This window comes from Rhamphochromis sp. 'chilingali' (genome assembly GCF_963969265.1).
Source record: "Rhamphochromis sp. 'chilingali' genome assembly, chromosome: 7".
NCBI classification, from domain to species: Eukaryota; Metazoa; Chordata; class Actinopteri; order Cichliformes; family Cichlidae; genus Rhamphochromis; species Rhamphochromis sp. 'chilingali'.
The window spans coordinates 20,059,392-20,084,344 of record NC_137934.1 but is presented as its reverse complement, the minus strand read 5'-3'; the positions used below and the strand labels follow the sequence as shown (position 1 = coordinate 20,084,344).

The window sequence follows — 24,953 nt, the reverse complement described above, 5'->3', positions numbered from 1 at the left end:
ACACAACAGGACAGTAGCTGAAAATTGTCTTTCGAACATCCCAGACTTCATTCTCAACACTGTAAATGATACAGATCTGCGGGTGAATGTGTTTTCTGAAGTAGACCTGCACTGGTGCAAATCAGCTCAGTCAGACATCGAGTGGACTGATACTGGAGTCCTGTCAGGTTAAACACCCCTTTTATGTCTGATCCCATTGTGTCCTCACATGCTTCTCCTGTAGGTAACGTCTAGCAATGTTCACGGGTGCAGAGCAGGTGTGAAAACGGCTCAGGAGATATGGTATTAGCACCTGATATTTACTGAAAACTGTGGTCTATTACTGTGTTTGAAATCAAACTTTATTCGTGCAGGTAAAGGGATGTTATAATTCAGTAAAACCCTAAATCCCAGTGATTAGCGAATAATAGCGCCAACTAACGCAGGTAAGTCTGCCACTGTCTGTAATTCTGATGGCTCTTTTAGCCGAACAAGAGCCTCGGTCCACGAATGTTGCTCCTAATCCCGAATTCCTCTCCTTCTCCACAATAATGAGCTCCTCTCAGACTCATGAGTTGACAGAGGTAAAGCATTTAGCACGCTTCAATGGAGAAAGAGGGAAAGAGTGGGAGTGCAGAGAGAAAGAGAGGAAGATACAGGCCAAAGAGGGATAAAGCGAGGGATGTGGGGAAGAAGGGGTAGAAAAAATCTACTGAGACATGCATGAGGTAAGCTCTCCCTCTGGCAAGGCAGAGTAATGCCGCTGCACAGAACAAACGCAATAGCTGACTATTGACGACGAGCAGAAGAAAGGAAGCAGAGGAAGGAAGGAGAGAAACAGACAGAGAAGAAGGACAGATATACATAAACCAAAAGGTTTAAGGGAGAGCATCATTGTGTTTTCTTAGTCTCTGAGGATTCAGTTGTTTTTCTGCCCATCACTACAGCCCAGGGACATGATGTGAACAACGTGGGGACTATGTTTGTGTGTGTACGTGTGTCACGTGGTGTGTATTCTGCGTATTTACGTGGGTGGAAATGTGTGTGTGCTGCACTGAAAACATGTGCATGCTTCATTCGTTTCAAGGCCAAGTGATGAAATTCTCTCCTTTCAGTAAAAAAAACCACTCAGACACAAATACACACAAGAAGACTGTTTTATACACACACACACACACACACGCACGCACGCACGCACACACACACACACACACACACACACACACACACGCAAAACACTGCTTTCCACAGCTCAATTGATAAGGTAAAGTCTGTGTACATGCTTTTAAAAAAGTGTACTTGACTTGAATAAGAAGGCCAATGAGCTGCAGCCACTGCAGAGAAACAGAAACACTCAAATGTATCGAACCGTTCTGGACGTGTTGAATTAGATTAATCAGGGAAAATGTTCGGAAAGGAAAGGAAAAGCAAACACTCAAAAACAGCAGACGAGCGTGATCTCCTGGCTGAAAAAAAGGGAGAAATGCAGCCAACATGGCTGACAGTGGGGAAAAGAAGGATGAGACAATCACGAGGAGATCATCAGCTAGCTGATGCATACATTCAGTAACGAATGCAGATTACGCAAGATGCAAGTCAAGGCGAACACTTAGTACAATAAATCCATCACAAGAGCCACATCTTCACAATCTGCCTGGCTACTGGGCCCTCACTACTTCTTTTTCAGCACGACATGCACAGTATGTAGTATGAGTCTCAAATGAGGTGTTGCACTCGGAGGTCTGGTCTCATTAGGACGTAGAAGATCAAAAGTCACTCATGGCGACTGTGATTATTAGCTCAAATCCTGCTCCTTGTCCTTGCTATGTTTGGATCCACTAACATCTGTAACTTTCAATTTTTCAAACTTTCTGAGCAGGGATAGTTCAATATTCTAAGATACACAGAGTGATCATCCAGCTAGGAACTCAAAAGGCTTGTTACAGTTACCAACTGTGACGCTGACTGAAACTTGTGTTCGAAACTCAAATTTTCTGTTGTATCTTCAGCTTAATTAACACCAAGTACTGTGTGAGTAAAGTTTAAAGTATTTCATAAGCAGTGAACAAGTTAAGTCATGACTTTAGGTTACTGACACACTGCATTGGAAGCAGGAGTTGTATTTCCTGAATGCTGACAAATACACTTGCTTAGGCAGTTCAATGGCAGATAGCTTTTACAGCTACAAAAATGTGTTCTGCTTCACAACAGGAACAAAAAATTAATTTACGTTAGTTACAAAATTCTGACAAAAAGCACAACAACTTTCTCAGTTTCTAAAGAACAAGTAAAAAAGGGCCCGAGTTGCTACTGAGACGTTCCACAATACCTAACAGTGACAATCACGACTATCACTTCTGCTGCTGGGGCAGGACTGGGGCAAGTGGTTAGCACTGTTGCCTCACAGCAAGAGGTTTGAATCCACCTTCTGGCCGGAGCCTTTCTGTGTGGATGTCCCTGTGTTTATGTGGGTTCTCTGACTTCCTCCCACAGTCCACAGACTTGCAGTCAGTGGGGTTAGATTACCTGGTGATTCTTAATTAGCCATAGGTAGGAATGTGAGTGTTAGCGATAGACTGGCGACTTGTTAAGGTGTACTAAGTAGCTCACTTTACTTAAGGGGACCATAAGAGTGACATAATCTTGCAGCAGGGAGGAAGTACTAAGTACTTTGTGTGACATTTCACTACTTGAAGGGACAAAAGAGAATAACTAAGGTTGGAGTGATGATGATGACTGTATTGTGCTGCTGGGTGTTGCTGCCAAGTTCATCTGGAAGAAAGTGGGGTGTTGGATCAGTATATGGATAATTATGGACTATCATTAACAGATTACTCATTAACAGCCTATAGACTCGCCCAGCTGGATCTAAGTAATCATTATGTAGTACAAGTCCTGAATCAGGAATTAGCAGTTAAGTACTGATAAATAACACATTCTTCACGCATTCTTCAGTACCCAAGTAACCTTACTGCAGTGTTACGTTAACATTTATTATAATGGGCTTCAAATTATGCAGTGCTATTGCACTCCGTTGTCTAGTGTTGAACTTTACTTTGTGCTTGTGCCCTAAATAAATGTTCATTATGATGTGTTAAAGGTGAAAAATTGGAATTTCCCTGGAGTTTAGCTTTGAGGATGCACACTTCAGTTGTGGGTTCAACCTTTCAGCCTCCACCTAGGGTGAAGCATTTGGAGAACTGCAGTACTAAATTTGAGAGCCAGTAACCTGTGGTTTCTAAAAATGCTCCTCTTTTATGTGTGGCTAACACACTCTTTTAACTTCAACTCTAAGTTTGTCACCAGCAATCTGGTGGATCCGAAGAAGTGATGGAATCTAAATTAACTTTAGTGGAGAAATTTAGTGTCATAAACACTGGTGTGATGTGCTCTGCACTCAGGACAGAGGGTCATTACAGATGTGGAAGCCAACACACTCACGCAAGAAACAAAAAAGGCAATCTAAGCCCACATAAACGTTTCGATTTGTTGACCCCGTAATGTAACAACGGACACACCTGCTCATTCACAGCCTCACCTCTACCACACACTCACGCATCCACACAAACATCCACAGTGAGACCTTAGACACACGGTCGTGATACATCACCACCTACACACAGCGGTGTCAGCCACAGACAACTGCTCCTGAGCCCCAGCAGAGGAAAGACATTCATCATTATGACATTACAAAAACACACATACACACACACTGAGAGAAAACGACATAAAACAACGCTGCAGCTGCTGATGCGTGAAGACGACTCCATCAAATCATATATCACACACACTGTACATGTTTCCCGCTAAAATAACACCATTATGAACAAAAACAGTCATAACAGAATCATCTGCTGATGAATCGTTCCTCACTGGATGCCTGTGTGTGTCATGTTAAGCCTCTTTCTTTAGCCTGGGAGAGAGAAAAAGCCACAATCGCCACCATCATCGCTACCTGTCTTCTTTTTTTTTTACCCCCTCTTTTTCTTTTAATCTCCACTTCTGATAGGACACAATTTAAATCCAACCAAATGTCTGTCCAGGGAGTCGTATGCTGTCAAACCATCACTCCTCCTCCTCCCTCTTTCATACTTTTTCTTCTGTGCACCTCTCCCACTCTGCCCACGTCAATTTTCAACATGCTCCTTCCACTGATCTCTCTTCGCTGCCATTTCACATCTGAGATTAGTCGGATGTACCAGTCTGATCATCTGCATGTGCCGCGATTTGCCAGAAGGTGTAATCTACTTTCTGTAATTGTAAAGAGCTGAGTTTTCATTGGACTACACATTTAATTGAAGCAATGGACATCGATGACAGCAGAGACAAAGGTCTAACCTGAAAGGACTCTGGTCAGACCTGCCAAGATTGTGCAAAATTTCTGGTTGTTATTGGAGGCAGAAATGGTAAATAATTACCAGTTTTGTGATAAATACGGATATAATTTGCACTTTTGTTGAGGGTTCATTTTATGCACATCTTCAAACCTTGAAATGTGGCGACTGTTTCCTGTGAGTCTGAGGAAAGCATGCAAGCATCAGCGTTTTTACAACCCTTCCTTTTGGAAGCGGTACAGCTGAATATAACATAATTTATCTATTTTTTTTGTCATGCAGTGATGCTGATTGGCAAAATATGCAAATGTACTTCCAGCGTGACCTTTCCCCCCCCCTGCTGAAGCACTAAAGGGAATATCTGATTTTGGATTTCTTGTGATCACCGGTTTGAAATTTCCTCTTAAGTGACATTTGGATCAAGGTCTGCATAGCAATGGTCAAATTTAAATAGAATGAATTAAAATAAGCATTAGTGGCGCTAACAGCTTTCCTAGCACACTCGACAGGCCGCCTCCTTATTCTTCCTTCAAAAAACCTCGTGGTCTGTCCTCCTCCTCCTCCTCACATGCATTTCTCATGAGAACACTTTGCTGCTGCCCGTCTCTGCCCTTAAAGCCGGGTGAAATTCCTCATCGGTTAATAGTTACATTTCAGATTTTAATTATTGCCGAGAAAATGAGCTCAACTCATTTGAAAAACATGCACGATTGCATCATTGGTACCAGTTGCAAAGCTCAAGACGTGCAGGCAAACAATATGGATTGTTCTGAATCAGTGAAAACATGGTGGAAAGCAGTGACAGCACTCTGGAGATTTTTCAGCCTTCAAAGAGGGACGAGTCTGAAGTGTGGTTGTAGCTCTCTCGGTACGAGGCTGCTAAGTGAAGCCAGTCACCCTGTCTGCAGTGCAGGAAGAAAGAAAATTACTAAGAAAGAAGGCAAGCAGTACTTTACATTGAATGGAAAGTAATTGACTTTAGGTCAATGGAAGGCTTTCAGACTTCAGAATGGAGTGAGATGTCACAGTTTGTCTGTCAGGCTTGCTAATATTTTAACGATTATGTAAACTGAAGCGTTCTGTGTTATCTACTCTTTAAAAAAACACAACATGCTGTCCTGCTGCTGTATGCATCATTTATCAGCACAATCCAGTCACCCATCGCTCCCATAAACTCATCACATCCCCCTGTGAACATATTTTCTTTGCATGTCATTACATGAAATCTAAAGGAAAGTGTCTGAAGAATTGTATTTCAATTGTTGGGCTCATAGCCATTGTCCTTAATGTATTTTGAAGCCCTATTTGTATTTCCTATGCACACTATGACCGGATAAACTCAAATGCATGCATGGTCTCTGTGTAATCTTGACATAAAGTTTTCTACTTGTCTGTCCCAGAACCCTCACAGCTGCATGATCTGCGGGGGGGTCAGAAAGGGGAAGTGAAGAGATGAGTGGGAGGGAGGGTCATAAAGACATTCGGTGGGAAGCTATACATTCGGGTTATGCATACACCCCGCAAGCATTTGCTGTTTTCAAGTCTCTAGTTAGTAATCCCGTGTTTACTCAGATTTTTGCTTCACGGTTGATCATTAATGTGTAACAATGATTGCTGAAGGCCGAACCTCCTCAGCCTGGATGTGTGACGGACCCCGAAGAACGTTACAGTTCTCTACCAGATGGGGATTCAACACTCAGCTTAAGGAGGTGAAGAAGGTCACATAGTTCCCAGGGACAGGCAGAGACCGTCTAGGCTTCAGAGTCAAAGTAAGAGTGGAAAGAAAAGGGCACAGGTCTACTACAATTTTTCCTGATTCTCTCATTTTACCCCTTATTTGCGTTTTCAGGCTGGATAGGAGTGAGTAGAGGGAGACCATTAGTCCCATTTATTTTCCATATTAGCTATGATGTCAGCTAATATTTGTCAAGTCTGATATTGTCAGGGGGTGTCAGCATCAACGAGGGAGCTGCTACTGGAAGGGAACAGGAAGAGGGAATGAAGCCAATTCCCGACCTGATCCCAGTCATAAGGAATCAGCAGAGTGAAAGAATTTCAAAGGTGTATCAGGTGGGAGGAAGCAAAGGAGCTGACATGAATGCAAATATTTTTTTACATTGCTCCTGGAAAAATAGAGCTGTTAAAAAAAACAATGATACAAACAAAAAAAAAGTGAAAAGATCACTAAGAGCACCTCTTGTGAGCTCGAGAGGCGTGTTCACGTAAATACAAAGTGTCATCTCCATAAGTGCTATCTAGTTCAACCTGTCCGCCTCCTTACCAGCTGGGTAAGAGGGCACAGATAGGCCTGTCTAATTCCTGCGATGCACATTATTCATAAATCCTTCACTCCGGGGCAGATATACACACAACTGGCGATGCAAAGCGCATCAGAAGGAGAAGGCTTTCTGGAAGCGCGATGATTTCCTCGTCCACCCCCGCCAGTTATACACGGGGTCCATGCTGTCAGCAACGATGACACTGATTAATGAGAAAGCCATCGCTTCACTATAACATCTGGGTGATACACTACACAGAGACTCAATGGAGGGAGACTCTGCAGGGTAAAGTGTGTGCCCTGGCCTTTTATCATTGTGGAGGATGAATAATTCTTGATTAATGCAGTTTTGGAGTATTGTACAGCGTACAGCTTCCTACAGTGATACAGAGAAACTGTTACCGGTCTCTTTTGGTTTAGTGACACTTAAAAACAGCAACGTTTATGTGTGACCACTTTATCGGGGATTTGATGCATCACAAACAGCTCAACGAGAGTCATTTTGCCTTAAAGTTTTGTGGTTTTTATCACATTTTGGGGGCCAGAATGACATCAAATTGTACAACAAAGCAACAATAACAGAGCTAAACTAATATCTACATGTGCTTTACAATGAATTATTTCATTATTATTCATTATTTCAGGAAACGTATACTGACTTTCGAGTCCCATTTATGATATTACAACACTTTTTATGTAGTTGTAATAACGTGCAGCTAGTTTAGGCTGTCATCTTTTTCATAGCTATGTTTATATAGCAAAAAACAGAGATTCACTGCACTGATTGAGAAATATATTTAAAATCTAACATATCTGGTGCTGATTGGAATGTATGAGACATATTTAGTTTTGTGGCTATTAATTAACCAGAGGTGGTTTTACTAAACCTGGAAGTGATGAGCAAAGGGTGGATCTTGACTGACAAGCCTTTAGCTAATAAGCATATCCTGGATAACCCATTTTCTGGCTGCGATTTAGAAAATGGACTGAATGTTCAACTCAACACGAGCCAAAACTAGTGAGCGACGCCAAACACTGACCAGGAAGCGTTTGCTAAGCTCACAGAGTGAGAAGAAGGCCGTTTTCCCAAAGACTTCCATACAAAAAGGAGTCGCCTCCTGCTGTCTGTCTATTAAAAAGAATGAATTTTTAAACCACTTCCATGTTGGCTCCACTTTTATGTAACTTTCATTTAAAAACAGCAAACATTTGGTCATTTTTGGATGTTTAGACAACCAGGCAGTAACCGCTTTGGCCTTTTTTGAGAATCAAATTGGTCCTTAAAAATGATAACATGATATTATCCTTCTGTGTGCTGTCAATGAACATGACTGATATCAGCCAATACCGATATTTCTCCCTAGTCTATTATGTATGCATATATATTAGTATAAATATACATTCATATTACTGTATTTAATCTTCACTGAACAGACACATTTTCCTTTGCTTCACAGGCAATTTTCAACATGACTTACACAGAATTTGCAAGCTAATGCATAAAGGGTCTCTTATCCATGACATTTATTATTTACATGTTTCTTTAGTATAGCAACAATATTAATTATGCATTTTATGGAAGACACTTAATCTCCACGTGCATTATTGTATTTATTGTAATGCTGTTTTATGACATTTGTAGATTAGTGTCCTCAAAGTGAAGCATTATGAGGTTTTTTCATGACTCCCCCAACAACACACACACACACACACACACACACACACACACACACACACACACACACACACACACACACACACACACTTCGTTACTTTTGTTCTATGCTTTTACACCATGAGTCACCAGAAGTTAAGTGCAGCAGCAATCGAACATACACTGACTGCACACTGAAAAAAAGACCTTCATGAGAAAATGAAAAGAAGAGCCACAGCACAGCCTGCATGCACGTTTTCTCTCCTGAGGACGGAGAGAGGGGGGGGAAGAAAGAACACGAGCCTTCAACAAATAGGCGCCGTGAGCTGAGGGGACATAAGTGGGACATGCGCTGCATGTGGAAAAAAACACATCATGCCGGGATGAAACCCTCCCTTTGTCCCTGCTCGACAAATTCCGGAGTTTAACTGAATTACAACAAATCCAATTGAACCACGGGACACAAGTCATCCGTGCATTCCCGAATGTGCTGAAAAAGCCGCGGTGCTGCTGCTCTTCCAGTCGCTCGGATTGTTTCCCCCCTCATCCAAGAGTCCAAAGTGAGGAGAAAAACACGGGATGAGAGCGCAAAAACCAAAACAAAAACCCGCCTGTGGTGGAGTTGATCGAGTCTCGTGTGACTGAGAACACTTGTGTTTCCCACCCTGCGATTTTATTTATTTTATTTTATTACAACCACAGATCCACTCCGTCGGTCGTTATGGGTCTCGGCATCGTGCGCTCCCGAAGCCCGCCGCACGGTCCCGACCCCGCCGCTTCCAGCCCGGCGAGAGCCGGGGAAAGAAATGAGGATGGGCGGCTGCCGCAAATCAAAGCAACTTCCCCTCCTCTGCTCCACGGAGCGAGATGGAAAAGCCGATGCTCTAAATGTTCCCAGAGTCGACCTGACGGGATACAACAATTTGACGACACACGCCGGATAATACAGCTTAGTAAAGACGGGGTTTATTCACGGCGGTGGCATTAATTTCCCATAATGGCGTTCATTCATCACCATCCTGTCTATAGCTGATAACAGCCGCGGGCGCTCCTGCGATCCCCGCACAATTTATCGACGGATATTAATAACAACAAGCCATAACTAACACAATAACACACAGATACAGTCACACGGGCTCCAGCCTTCATTCTGACCCCGATTCTGGTCACACATCAAGTAGCAGAGCAACATTTCCACATCGGACAGCTGCTTTTCAGGACAGCATACACAGACACACGCACCCACACGCCACTGGCGGACGAGAAGAAGAGCCGAATAACTCACATTCTGTCCCCGGGAACGAGCAGGCGGCTCTCCACCATCATATCGGGCAGAAAATCCAGATTGTAGGATGAAGTCATGTTGCCTTCCTGCCCTGTGTATGAGTGTGTGCGTACAGTACCGTCCGTGTGTGTGTGAGAGAGAGTGTGAGAGAGTGTGTGTGCGCCTCCGCCGCTGTGCGCCCTGCCTGATAAATAAAGGAGCGTCGCTCTCGTCCAAACTGCGCCTGGTCGCGGAGACGGAGAGGGACAGGTGCAAGAGCCGAGGCCTCCCCAAAGGCAGTGTAGCCAGCCGCACACACTCTGTCCGCATCCAGCAGTTGTCACATTCTCCTCTTCCTGCCCCCCATTCGCTTTTTTCCCTCTCTCTCTTTCTCGCTCTCTCTCTCTGTCTCTACCTCCCGCTTTTCTTCCGCCGGTCCTGTCTGAAAAACCGTTCCGCAACAGCGCAACTGACGGACTGTTGGAGAGCCAGGTGTCGAGCCGTGGAGGCGTGGCGCACAGCGTTGCAGCTGATCTTTAACTATTAGGTCTCCTCGGCTACCAGAGCGCGCCGTTCACCACAGACGAGGATCCTTTCACATCTACACACGATGTTCCGAACAGGAGGCGGCTTCAATCGTTTATGTTCGGAGAGTCTCCAAACGCAGTCGGCGCCAAGACGCAGAGTTTAACCTCTGAGATAAAGCTAACCGCGCACAAATATTAGAATGATCGGAACATTTACCCATTAAATATCTTCCACTGGACTTAATCGTGGTTTCTAGCCAGTGTTTCTGTGGCATCATGCTTTTAAAGATTCTATTACTTTTGTTAGTGACACAAAATAATAATAATACTAATAATAAATGTTTGTTCCTCAAGAAGAAATGTACTTAACCTCTCAGCATCTACCAGCTCACCAGTGACCTGCTTTAGTTTAGATCTAAACAAACATAGTTTCAGAAACTCGAAGGTTTCACCTTTTAAATCTTACATGTACTTGTCCTCCTGTCTCTCCTGTGATTTTCATTTGGGAATGCCACTTAGGTGAGAATTCAATGTAATATTATTTCTATTTTGATGGGTGTTAAGAGGTTAAAGATGGCTTAGCCTAAGCTCAAACCAGTTACTGGAAATCATGAATAGATATTTATTTTGTTAATGGCTTTATGCGAGTATGTGTGATGCTCTCTACATCTTTGCAATTCTGCACATCTAAACAAAGGGGCTTCCTTTATTTCAGTATGGCCACTCTGCTGATAAAGCAGGAGCGCTAAAAGGGGGCTAGTGTAGCGCAATCCCAAATCACTGGCCGTTCTTGCCAATCAAAATATATGGAAGCATGCATTGGCTTCCTTTGTAGCAGTAAGGCTGTAATTCCACCGTCTTCCTCAGGAAAATGGACATCTGTGCATTTATTTTACAGAGCTGTAAAATTCCACCTTATGCTATTGATATGGGGGAGTTTAAAAAAAGAAAAAAGAAAAAAAAGAAAGAAAACTCAAATGGATCATATGTCACCATCTCTCAGATAATAACCACAAACACTCCCACACCAGCATAGATCACTGGGTTATTTCAGTGTGAGCCTGTTTTCAGTCTGACTAAATTAAGGGAACACGCATCATGAGGCCACAATAATCTATCAACAAACCAAATATCAGTTTAGTGGATCCTTACTTTCCAGTAAGCTACTAATGAGTGCTGCGCAGTCATGTTTCAGTGTGGTAACTTCATAAAAGAACGGCCGGTTAGTTGATTTAGAATCAAATGAGTTGACCATATTTGGAGGTGCAGTTACGCTCTGGGACAGCCTTGTAATAATGAACCTGCTCATAATTTTCTGCAAATTTGCTGACTCGGTTTTACACTGCATTAATTGTGTGGATCCAGCATGCCTCCCCGTGGAACCCGTGTGGGCCTGAACGCACCCCTGCGCGGTACGACTGCCAGGTTGCCCCACTTCCTCCGTCCTCCTCCGATGGAGAAAAGAGGGGAGGCACTCCAGTGAAATAATGAGGCTCTCTTAGACTGAGAGAGGCGGCTCTCTGGGGGAAGAATATGAGTATCTGGGTCAATGGGAGGAAAAAAAAAAAGCTCAGTATGCGCACATACAGCAGGGTAAGTGTATGGTGTGGGTGGGACTTGGCCCGCGGCTGTGCTCGGGGGGTCAGCTTGCATGTTTACTTGCGAGAACCCGGGTCACAGTGTGGATGGGAAACGCTGATCCTACATCAGTGCCTTAGGGCTTGGAGTGCCCCAGGAGTGGGGACGACTCTGCATGTTTCACCACACTCGACCCTCATCAGACCAGGGGTTGTGCTGAACATTATATAACGAACTGCTGCATGACAATGGGCTGCGTTCCCATAGCAGGCTGTCATTTTCAGGCCTGACCTGGTGCTCACCAACACCGTTTTCAGATGGCGGCTCGCAAGAAGAAGAAAGACCTCCATATTTTGGATTCACCACATCACTTTTATTGCAAACCAAGTGACTGGCCAAATTTAAATCAGGTAAGGTTTGTGATTTTTATAGGTGGAGTCACTAAACTTTCTGATTGCATTTCATACTCCTACTTTATCGTTCCCCCTAAAAAAATTACAATTTATTTGCATTTCTTTGTTACATCAGAGGAGAAAATCTTGAAACATGGGCACACAACACCAAAACATGGCTCATTACAACTAAACTACCAATTCAAATGTCTCCCAAAATGTCATTTAGGCATCTCAACACAACATAAGTTGATTGACTGTATTACCCCAAAGACTTGGTCACAGTCAACATCACACAGTATTACTGACTGAAAACCATGCTGAAAACGACAGCAGCCACTACCCTTACATTTTAAACGGCTTAAAGCTGAAACTGCATGTCTGTGTTTGGCCAAAGCTTCTGCGCACACATCTCACAGCGTGGCCGCTGCAGCAAAAATGCATCAGGTTTGAAATGAGTGAACTGAACATTCAAATGTAGTGCATGTCCCCTAATTTGTTTCTAACTATAAACAAATCTTTGTATCACAGACAAATAAACTCAGGGGCAGCTTTTAAACGAGAGCAATAGCCCTAATCAATGCAAATACCTGATCTGGCCTGACTAGCACCTTTTTTATTGTACATTTCATTTCTGGACATGGTCTATACTTTATTCTGTATACATGTTATTTATTGTGATTACTGCTTGCCTTTCTTTCAGCACTGATGTGGGAGAGTATAGGTAAGCAAAAGAAAAAAGAAGGGGGGGATCTGAGAGGAGGGGGAGGGGATATGAGGCATTGCTTTAACATGCAAATTTGAGATGTAGCTGTGTGCTTCTGCATTTAACATGCAAATATAGCCATATTTATATAGCTGCACAGTGGTTTGCTGTGAATTTGAAACAATATTCTGCCTTTCCAGAATCACTAGTACGTAACTTTGGTGTTAAAAGCCTGTTTTGATAGAAAAGAATGGGCTTCACGTAGAGGAAGATTATGCATTTTCTGTTCAATAACACAGGGATGACTCTATCAGCATGATCATGCACAACTGGCTGTAGGTTGATGTTAATGGTGGGGGCTACAGAGGATAAATCCTGACCTCATGGCTTCCACATGACAATGGAGCCTTGCATAGATTGATAATGAAGGACCGTGTGTTGCCCCTAGACCTTGAGATAGTCCTATTACATTGTACGGAAGCCCCAAATGCAATTTCATTGTTCTCTGACAATGACAATAAATAAATAAATAAATAAAAATAAAATAAATACATGTGATAAATGGCCATGTTCATGAGGCCAGTGAAAGAGAATCACAGTGAAAGAGCGACGCTGATATTGCCCATGGAGCTGCCAATAGATCTGTATCTGGGTTAGGTTTGCTACAGATTTTGGCCATGTGGATCAAATTAAGCTACAATAGGGACGCAGTGGCTTTATTTCACTTAGGAGTCTAAAGCAACTTGAATTTTCAATTCATTTATATTTAGTGGTAAAAAAAAAAAAGAACAAAAAGACATTATTTAACCAGACGTGAGATTAAACAAGGAGCTGGGGTGGAGATGGGTTTCAAAGCAGCTTGCAGATGTATAGGGCGGACTAAGGCAGCTAAAATGACATACTCTAAAAGGAGGAGAAGGAGGGTACCATCTCAGCTGAACTGTAAGAATTATGGCTCTACTTGGATCCAAATTCTTCTTTTATTAATTTTATCAAACTAACAGTCCCACATAAAAAAAATACGTTAAAAAATCAAAAGAAAAAACTGCACCTGATCTGGAGTTTTCGGTACACCTATAAAAAAAAGGATAGTTTGGGTCCTTTAAAGAGAAGGGTCACTGCAAATCAATACAAAGCTGCTCTGAGTGATCGCCTTTATCCTTTGACGAAGCATTTCTATCGTCAAGGGAGCAATCTCTTTCTTTGGGTCACTGCATGGTTTGATAAATGTGAAAATTAAGTTAACCACATGTTACAGCCTTTGCCCCACCACATCTCAATCTACCGACGCATACATATAGGATTTTGAACGAACATGTCGGACAGGGTTCTTCAGCAATATCGTGAAGACACCCAATGAGGGATTGTCTTCAGGACTAATGATGTTGTTTATTGTGCTTTAGATTCATTTTCAAATCATATAAACACTAATAATAAACACAAGGTCTAGGAAACATTTCCATCCCACTATATGGATAAACAGCTTATAAGAAGTAGTCTCCAAAGACTTCGTAAAAGTGTAAGACTGCAACTGTGAAAGCATGAAAGTAAAGTTTTGATTAAAGCTAAAATGAAGGCCGTTGGGCTTTGACAGGTGGTGGGAACAGTGGGAATGACACCTCAAACCTTCAAATTTTGATCCGTGGCCAAGTTTCATTGAGATTTCATGAAAGTTTACACTTGTTTCTTGTGCCGGCTATGTTCCAAACCCCCCTGAGTACACACCGCTGCAAACTTTCATAATTAAACCAGCACAGCATGTAAGAGAACCCCGGTGTGCAGAACCTCAAAACCCTCGTCATGTTCTTGGTGCTCGGTGATGACTGATGCACGGGCGTGACCACTGAGCCCGTCATTTCTCCATAGTTACAGTTTATTTACAAGTGAAGATTAAAATCGCTGTAGGCCTGTGTACACGCCGCTGTGAAAGCATGAACAAAGACTTCAGAAGCATCCGTGAGCCTGTATTTACTCAGGACCAGTCTTCAGAGCCAGTGAACATTTCACACATTGTGTTCTACCTTATTTTCTCCCTGCCGCCGCTGTTGTTCTCGTCTCTTTCCACCCTCAGCCATCACCTCTCCTATCACTCCATTTCTTCACCCGAGGGTCCTGTGTTCGCCAAGAGGCCCTGCTTGTGGCAAGGTCTGGCTCTGCCTTTGCTTGCTCTCCTGTACTTTTGTCTTTCTCGCCTCTTCCCTCTGTCTAGTTATTTCTATCTTTTCCCTGCCTTCATCTCTCTAACCCCGGGCTCAGGGGGGCTCAGCTGCCCGAGCAATACGAATTGATCACCCAGAACGAAGGAGAACAGGAGGAGATAAGGCGGGGCAAGACAGAAGAAAGAAACAAAGAGGGAGGACAAAAAGAGCAGATCCTAAAAAAACTAATTAAACAAAAGAATAAAACTGCTTTCTGATAGGTACATAAGTATAAGTATCATCCTGCTTGTCTTCTCTTTCCTGCCTGTACCTCACCCAAGAGGAGAGGATTGTGGGTAGCTGATGGTACCGGCTTTTCACACGTGAATATTTAATGAGGGGTTCATGAATAATTCAGAAAAGCAAGCATCTGCGTTTGAGCCTAAGTGGACATGTGAGGAGCAAAAACCAGACAGACCCTGACTGCTACCATTCATCGTCGCTGGAAAAAACCCCCATTTTGATCAGTGATTATTCCGCACTGTACACGTGTGTGCGTTTGCAGATAGACTGCTTCCTAAATGAAAGGCTATTACAGGCGTCCCAGTCCAGCCGAGTCCTCCTGCTACTTTCGTATTCTGTTAAGCTCAGAACGGCGGACTGAAAACCAAATAAAAGTAGAGACATCTCTTTCTAACACTCTCTCCATCGCTCTCGCTGCCACTCACTGTTCAATCTTCAGATCTCATTCCCATATTTTCTCCAGCCGCCTTCTCCTTCTCTCCTCCATTTTCATGCTTTCATCTGTCTCCTTCCCCTCTCCTCCATCACTCACTGCACCTCTCCCTCTCTTCACCCTCTCTGTCAGCTTGTTTCTGGCCCTTGCTGGACTCTGGTTAGGACATCGTGTTCCAGTTAACGTGGATCCCATCTCTACCTGCAGTGGGCTGCAGTGCCCGAATGCTCGCTGACCTGTTTTGGAAACACAATCTGACTCAAAACACACAAACTCACCGGGCTAGGGGTTTTCAGCTCAGTGCTTTTTTATTGTTCAATTTTAAATTTTTATTAAACATCTATTTACCTTGAATCAAGAGTAGAATTCAGATTAACATTTTAGCACAACCTTCACTTTTTACTCTCTTTATATGCATGTTTTGTCAGGTGTGTCACATATATTGTCATTTCCAGGATAAAGAGGCCTATTCACAAATACCATCATGTGAAAACGTGAGCGGCGCCAAGAAAGAAAGATGGCTTGAGTATGAAGACACTTTGTGAAAAAGAAAAAAGAAGGTTATTATGGTGATTCAAACATTTTTTTTACCTTCACAGTATGTGAAGATTCACGTGCAGCAAATATTAGCATAAGAAAGAATAGAAGAAAATGTCAGCAGTTCAGGGATTAAACAATATACAGCTGAGGCTTAATACCACTTCTTAATATCGACATAAATGTGTTGAGGACTAAAAAGAAGCTAATTTTGTGCATGTTTCATTTTGGTCTTCTTGTTCTTTCCATTTGGATTGAATATGAGTTGCACTGTCCACAGAGCTTGTGTCCTTGGGTAATAAAGTAGTACTAATCTAGTACTGTAACCGCTGATGCAGAGTGCCAGTCATATCCAGCGAACCGCCCTAAAAAACCTCTGCTTATACACAAACAAACTGCTGACATGAGAAAATACTACCCAACCATTTTCATACAGTCAGACTGTCAAATCCGCTGACATGTCAGATTTATACACGGTGGACTTTGGCGTTGGTGTTATGATGGGGCAATAGTGAAACAGGCCAATTCTTCAAACACGCCAATCTGCAAAAGACCCGCTGGCATTAATTCAATGTAGTTTACTTCAATTTTATTAACATTGCCAAATCACAACAACAGTCACCTCAGGTAATACAGGGAACACCTCAAGAATTAGACGATCCCTATGAGCAGGCACTTGGCGACAGTGGAAAGGAAACAGGATGAAAGCTCTGATAGAACTAGGAAGGGTTTATAAACACTAGGTAAGCATTATTTCCTACATCTACCCAAGTAGATATTAGTGCCTAAAGGTAAAAAGTCAGAACATCTGACTATGCTTCTTCTTGGACACCGCCTAGGTATCCAAGTGAGAGGAAGTCCCGGGACAAAACCAGGACATGCTTGAGAGATGATCAGCAGGCTTAGAAATGCCTCAGTGTCCCACCAGAAAAGTTGGAGGAGGTGGTCGAGGAGAGGGAGGTCTGAACATCTCTGCTTAGACTGCTCCACCCGTCAAACAGACCCCGATAAGCTGTAGAAAATAGAAGAACAAAGTTCTTAATGGAACGCGTGACGAGGTCAACCTTTTGACCTCCAACCTGCAGGTTTGCCAAGGTACAAACACCGAAAGAATCAGCTTGTACTTATTCTATTGATGTCTGACAGAAGAGAGGAACGCTGCGCCCTGGGATGAGACAGTAGTGTAAATTCCTCAACCAGGCTTTTTAAGCTTTTCTCAACCCCTCACTTCATTAGATTACTCTTATAAGATTCATGTAACAAGATTACTGATGTTCCTGGCAAACATTAGTATAATAAGAACCACACTAAAACGACTTATACTGATAACATTGTGAGCCGCAAAGGGGAACAATGATCAGCACTTTGATGTTGATAGCATATTAGCTGTAAATCCAGACGCTACCTCCAAACAGCAAAGAGACACAGTTTACATACTCAAGCTGCTGGAGAACCACACCAGTGAAATCTGGGTTTGACAAGATGTTAACAGGAGCTGAAGTTTGTTGCTTGTGGCTATTTGTTGGAGTCTTTCCTCTGAGCTATGCACATTTACACATCTGGCACCACAGCAACAATTTCATTAATTATTCATAACTAATTATTTTACCCTCAGCCAGGACCTTATGTTAAATGTTTTTCTGTAATGTCACCTAGGTAACCAAAATGGGTGGCGACAGCCCTTAGTAATGGATGTGTACATGTCGTGAGATCTCGATTTCTTTTGAGACTGAGGGAAAAGTCTAAATTAGAAGAAGTATCGGCAAGATCTAAAGTGCAAAATGAATAATTGGGCAATGATCCAAGACAGACATGTGAGCCAAAGTATTTACTGTAAAGAGTTTAGTGACTGTCTGTTCTAGTTTGGCAGAGAAGGATGAGTGCAATTTTTAAGTTGTTCAAAGTGGAAAAATCACATCACGTGCTTCTGACCTCTAGAGTCACATGTACACGTAGACTACACACATAAATTCCGCATTACAGGACATCGTGATCAAGTCCAACACTGTCGAGCAAATACCTCCTGACCTGCTCACTGACCCTAACACACTAATGTCTGCACCGGTGGTCTCGCGACATGACATGTGTGGGTCTGTCTGTATCTCTCTCTCTGCACACACACACACACACACACACACACACACACACACACACACACACACACACACACACACACACACTTGATGTCCTCTGCCCCTGAAGAGGCCTCCCGGGTATACTGTGCTGCTGTCTGCTAGTTTTAATAGTTTCTGCTAGACAGGCATGGACAACGCTCAGCCGCGCTGAAGTAGAAATGCATCGCTGCTGACCTCATATCTGCAAACTCTCAATAAGCCCCATGGCTCTTTTTGGGTTAATTCTGTGATATTTTAAAGGCCTGTATCAAGTTATGCTACACCTGAGTTTCTATGGCAGTAAAAAGCTCTGAAATTTGGTTAAGTTACATCTCCAACCTAAAGCTTTATGTGGTTTCGAGCAGCTCTTTGAACAATGTAACACAACCTTTAGACTTAATTTAAAAATCCTGCGAAAACCAGTGTATGAAGGATACTGCTAGGAAATGCTAGTGTCATGTAGGAATACAGGAAGCGTATGTCTATATTTTTTAGGATCACTAAGGATCAGGTGACCCTGAACGACCCTGTAGTTTCTGCTATAGGCTCAGGCTGCTGGGGGACTTCCCATGATGCAGCGAGCATTCCTTCCTCTCTCCACTCTTTTGACTACTGTTGTGTTTACATGCTACTATTACATGCCATTAATTTTTATCTAGAATCTTCCACAGTTATAATAATTTTAACCTATTTTGAGAACACCCTGTTCATTCTGATTTTCCATAAGGACAATGTTAGAGGATCCGGATGAGGTTAATATCCTAAATGATAGGATCGTGTTATATATTTCTATAGTTTTACTGAAGCTTTATGTATGTATATGTATGAATGTGTGCTGATTATTATCATATCGTGTGATAGTGTGGGTTCCTTATGATATAAAGCAGCTGAAACAAGTCTTGCTGTGTTATATAAATAAAACTGAGTTGAAACTCAGTCGCTCGACTGCTTCATAATGCGATTTTACTAGATTCAGAAGAATAAATCTTTGTACGATGGTGGGTTGTATACATGTCTCTACCTGACGTCTATGATTTTTACACTTTCACTTCACTTTTCACTTTTAATTTCGCTTTCCTTTTTTGGCTTCTCTTTTTCTGTCATTGTCTGGGTGAAAAATACTCCCTTTTATAATAATAAACCACGTGTTACCGTGCAAACTTCCCACAACAGTGAGAATAAAAGCAGAGCACCATGTGTACGGCCTTACATTGTCTCTTTCAGATGTTGTGGGCCTTCTTTTGAACCCCACGGACCACGTTGCATGTTAAAAAAGACACTAAAGTGGTACTCTGTGCATTAAAATGTGTCGGCTGTACTTCCAGACGTGTCGGCCACACTACCATGTCACTACACAACTTTGGTACGAGCCCCAAGCTGAAAAAGCAGTGCTTCATTACTCTTTTAAGGGTTTAATATGCTTGGGAAGTAAAAGAAAAATATACCTCAAGGGAGCGTATAATCCTTGAAGATGCGTGGTAAAAAAAAAAATCCCTGTATAGTTCAGCCCAGATCCACAAAGGTGTAATGTTCTATTGAATCACAAAGTAAACCCCCCAAAGCTGCTCTAAGTTGTACACTGTGCAGTGATTTCTCCTCTCAATGCAAATGGAGGATGGAGGGATATTCTCTGGCCACTCAAAACAGTGTCCGCTCCACCTGCAGTGCATCGGAGCGTGCTCCAACTGTAATTGGCCATCGCATCAGTGACAGACAGAGGCCCTCCATTCATCACCACCCCCTCCTCTCTTTTCCATTCGTCTCTCTCTCTTTCTCTCTCTCTCTCTCTCTCTCTCTCTCTCTCGGTCCCGTCGTTGCCAACTCGGGCCAATCTCACCCTCACTTTCCAATTTCTCCCCTTGCCTTCTCCCCATCCTCTCGTCCCTCCTCCACCACCTCTGTCCTCTCCTTCTCCTCCCTCCCTCTCTGCTCCTTTTCCTCATTAAAGCGGGACCCAGGCAGTAGCGGTCACTGCCTCTCATTTATTTTCATTTGAAACTGGTGCAGCTCCACTGATCCTCTGGGGCTGCAGGAGAGAGGGAGTGGGATGGTGTCATTCTGATAACAACCGTCACACATACACACCTCATACACAGTCACACAGATGTACACGCACACACTCCAAAAAAAGAAAGGAGGAATATAACGCATCTGCCGCACACGCACACAGCGGAAATTCACTCATGCGCATGCAAACACACACACACAGGCATACAAAGGGATGTGCATATGCATCCGCCTGCAAATAGATGCACTTTCACACCCATTTCAATTCATTTCACGCACATATTCACACATTTCATGTACCTGCAAGCTCCCGTGCTCTGTTCCCTCCTTCCTCTTTCACATATGCACCCTCTGCCTTCACCCTCCCCTCCCTTGATTGTGCGATTTTGAGAAGGTGATGATAGCAGGGTGTGAATCAGGGGCGATAAACCTGCGCCTATTGTCACCTGTATGATTGCGAGTATTGATCTGCGCCTGGGCATGTGATGCACGTGCGCGCAGGAGTAGTCGCCCTCGCTCGCCCTCACTTCCTGTACGTGTGTGTCCATGCATTGTATTAGAGTCGTGTCGAGAGCGGCCCTGCCTGACACTCTTTGATTGAAAAGGTGCTCGGCAGATTAAATCGTTGTAGCGCGGAGACGAGGTGCGCTCCCTTCACAGAGGCTTCGACGGCTGGTTTAGCAGATTCAAGAAGGCTGGAGGGGAGGAAGGGGGAGGAGGGAACAGAGGCCGTTTTAATGCCCATTGCCCTGACCCATCTGGGAAAATGGGAGTGAGAGGCAGTGACTCTAAACCAACGGTCATAGCTCTAATAGAAGCGTAATATCCTCCACACCATTAGATAGGCACACTGTGTGGGGTGAATGAGAAGGGCTGCTTGGTTTTACTGCCAGTGCTCCAAGAGGAAAGAAAGAAGGAGGAATAGGAGGGGTGGAGCAAAAGAGGACTAATATTAGCTCACATAAGCAAACTCTCAGGGGAAGATGTGCTGATTATTTCTGCAAGTTTCCTCTGACATGAGTTCTCTTTACTTCAATTTATAAAACAGTTGGTAAGGTTATAGTGTGTTAAAGCACACTGGCTCTGAATCGAAATATTAATTATTTGGCTCCAATTTTGGAGGGTAGTCCTGGTGCAATTTGAGGTAGAGGTCTAAATGACCTCACTTTAGTTCCCTTGTAAGAGTCAAGCTCTGCAACTGTGGGCGACATAGTTTTCGGTGCACCAGGAGTGTCAAAGATATGGCCCGTGGGCCAGAATGACGCCACCAAGAGTCCAACCTGACCCACTGGATTGGTACGAAAACTGCAAAGAAAGAATAAAAAGTTCAAGTGTTATTTCCTAAGGATTTTGAACCAGGAAGCATTGAGCTGCAGGCTATTAAGAATTAGAGTAGCTGTCAGAACTTTGTGAGCTCTGAATCATCATCAATTTTATAGCTTTTTACCGACAAAGACATAATTGGACATAATCGCACACCAGAATAAGTGACTAGCACGTCAGGAAATGTACTTTTTTAAGAACACATGACTGGAACTCCCACACAGTCTTGCCCACTGTTGAAATATTTATTAAATCACAAAGTTTTGGTCTGTCAGACCTTAATCAGGTCCAAACAACACACCTTTATCAGATGATGAAAGTCAATCAAACCCCTGAGAAGGTCGGGCAGCCGATGAGACACGAGTAGGTAAGTGCAGGAGTTCCAATCAGCTGATAAATCTAAAACTGGCTTCACCTTTGATATCTACTGTGAAATCTTTTTGAGACACTTTTTTAGGAAAGTGGGTGAATTCCTTGGCAATGTTTTACGAGACCTGCAGTGCTGCCATGTTACTTCTCTTTTTCTCTTTTTGCTTTTTTTACTCTCATGTAGATGAACCATCGTTTTTTAGTGAGGCTGGGAGTCAGCAGCTAGGTGGCATTCACAAATTTTGACACTCTTTGCTTTCTGTATTTTTAGTTCCTATCTCTGTATTGTCCTAAGACTAAAATGTCACAGAGTCTTCTGTACTGGATCAACGTTAACAATTTTAACTACATAACTACTGTTTTATTTCATAACCACTCTGCTGGAGGAAAGCCCCAAATTAATTACTGGTATCTGTCATCACTAATCTGCTGCAGTGGACTTTGTCATTTGATGTTCACGCTATCTCAGCCCACCGCACCACCTATAAACCCACACATGTGCTAAACCACTGGAAAATATCCCCCATGTTTCTCACTGGGAGAAACTGCTTGATGCAGAAAGCGCTCAAAGTCATATTTTTCATCGGGAAATTGCAAATGAAGTGCATGCCTCAAAAGCAGTTTCATTTGTCACCCAATGAAGCATTCACCGATTCAGTCAGTAAATTATGGTGCAATAAATTACTACCTGCAAACATCAATGAAATATGTTTACTCGTTGCAAAACAAGTCAACCTCAGCATGACTGTTTTTCATGATCAGGTGCGCAGCAGAAGCTTGTTTCAATCTTGTATGCAACAGGAGGGGAGTTCAGACAAAGTGTGACTGGTAGGGGAAAATTTATCTGTAATCGGAACTTTAAAAATAAAAATGATTCACTTTGAAAGGCGGGAATGGAGGGGAAAGGCTGGAGAGAGAAAAGTTGGGCGTCTCGACTGCTTGGCTCACATTTTGAAAGCAGGGATGCTTCTTTCCTTCCCATCCTCACTACTGTCACTTCATTACTCTCCTGTTTCAGTTTCTCGTAACGTTTCCCAACAGTTCAACATACAGAACAAGAACAGGCATTTCTCCACCATCCCTCCATAAGACATGCAAAAGAAATTGCACAGATTTCAGTAAATAAATAGCAAGTACAAATTCAAGCTTTGTTAGTTGGACACAGTCAAATGGCGAGTGGTTGAGTGGGTGCGTTTGGTCTTCTTACCGAGATCCCCCATTCCATCTGTACTCTGTTTTTCTTCATTTTAAACAGCCAATGCTACAAAAAAGTCTCGCAAATCATTTTCCACCACTGGTGATGAATACTGATGAAAACTTACAGTACATATTTTTAGTCTTTTAAATATAATATATTATGTTATAAACCTTAAAATAATTATATAAAAGAAGAATCTTCCAAAATGAACAAGTTTATAATTAAAAAGTAACTGGCAACAAAAACAATTATAAGATTCAAATGAGACTTTTATGGTCTACAATAAATTGTTAAATAACTCAACTATGGAGTTAGACCGCCATGTTAAAATGCCCCGAATTTATAAAAAGAATAAAAATCTTTTTATTTTGGTTTTTATAACCAATTAACAACTGTATGGGAAATGTTTTTGATTTATTTAACTCACCTGTTTAAATGATTATTTCAGGCATTGCAACCTCAACTGAGCAGTGGGTGATGCTTGCTGTCTGCTAAGCTTTAGTTTAGCTCCTATGAATTCAAGCACTGGATATTTGATCATTCTAATACACACCAAAATATGTGCGCCACAGTTTTTAGTGAAGGACACTTTGGTGTATTTTTTGTATGTCAGTTAGCACTGGTCAGTGCCATACAGTCTGTTGGGGTTTTGCAGGCTTCCAGTTCAATTCAGTTTTATTTATTTAGCGCCTAATCACAACAGTCGATCTTAAGGGGTTTTATATTGCAAAGCTATGACCCTGCAACAATACAGAATATCCCCACCTATGAGCAAACACTTGGTGACAGCGGGAAGGAAAAACTTACTTTTAACAGGAAGAAAACTCTGACACAACCAGGCCCAGGGAGTGGTGCCCATGTCCTGCCACCGGTTGGGGGTGAGGGACGAAAGACAAAATACGAACACGTCTGGATTAAACAAAATGATACAGTGGTGGCCACAAAAGCTGATTTCAAGCTTCACAAGTCTACAAGCCAGTGGGTGGCTTCATCTCAAATCTTAAACAATCAGGGAGCATTAAAAGTCTTAGGTGAAATAACGGACATCTTTATAGTTTCATCAGATAATAGTGGTTGTGTGTGTGTGTTATTGTGTAGGTCCAACAGAAAATGTGGTGTTTTTTTCTTACTTTAAGACATCAGAATTCTATTACAAGCTTAAGAATCAGCACTGACATCATTAAATGCTACAACTCTTGACACCAAGGAAGCGAGTAAGACTATAAATCATACATATTCATGTACATGTGGGTGGAATAATACGAAAATGTAAATTAGCTGAAAGGCAAACACAGCGACTGCATGAAAAACATTGTATATAAATAAAAACAACTGAACTGTGAATGAAGTCAAAGGTGAATGACACTGACCAGCCAGATGTTTAATTTAAAAGCAGTAGAGGCAAAAATTTTTTTTTACTGTTAGCGACCATTTATTTGCTAATTCTTCAGCTTTAACTGTTTGTAGTCCACACAATGCTGCTAACACAGCAGGAGGAGGGGTGGACGAAGCGGAAGATAGAGAACAACAACAAAAAAAGCAGAAGTACAAGCATTGGATGTTACGCTTGACTGGGCAAACAGTTGCAGGGAAGCAGTGAGAAATATCCTGCCAGCTAACAACACTGTTAGGCTGAAGGTCCAGGTAGGAGGTGTTGCAGACGTCAAATCTCCAGAAAACACAGGAATAAGCCAGCATCTGGACTTTGTTTAGGTTCCCCCTCCACACACACACACACACACACACACACACACACACACACACACACACACACACACACACACACACACACACACTCATGAACCTCGCTGATGCCAAA

General features: G+C 42.6%; 1 protein-coding gene across 9 annotated transcripts in view; it reads right to left on the bottom strand.

Annotated features, from left to right (window-relative positions):
* The window catches only part of celf2 (cugbp, Elav-like family member 2), a 247,032-nt gene that overhangs the window by 153,068 nt on the left and 69,011 nt on the right, over positions 1 to 24,953 (bottom strand). The window contains exon 1 of one of the 9 annotated variants that reach the window (XM_080888015.1): positions 9,531 to 9,966. The exons of the other annotated variants lie outside the window; for them this stretch is intronic. Coding sequence (XP_080744141.1) covers positions 9,531 to 9,607 — 77 coding nt within the window. The 5' untranslated portion in view covers positions 9,608 to 9,966. Of the gene's footprint in view, positions 1 to 9,530; positions 9,967 to 24,953 lie in introns of those variants that run through there. 9 annotated transcript variants of the gene reach the window in all.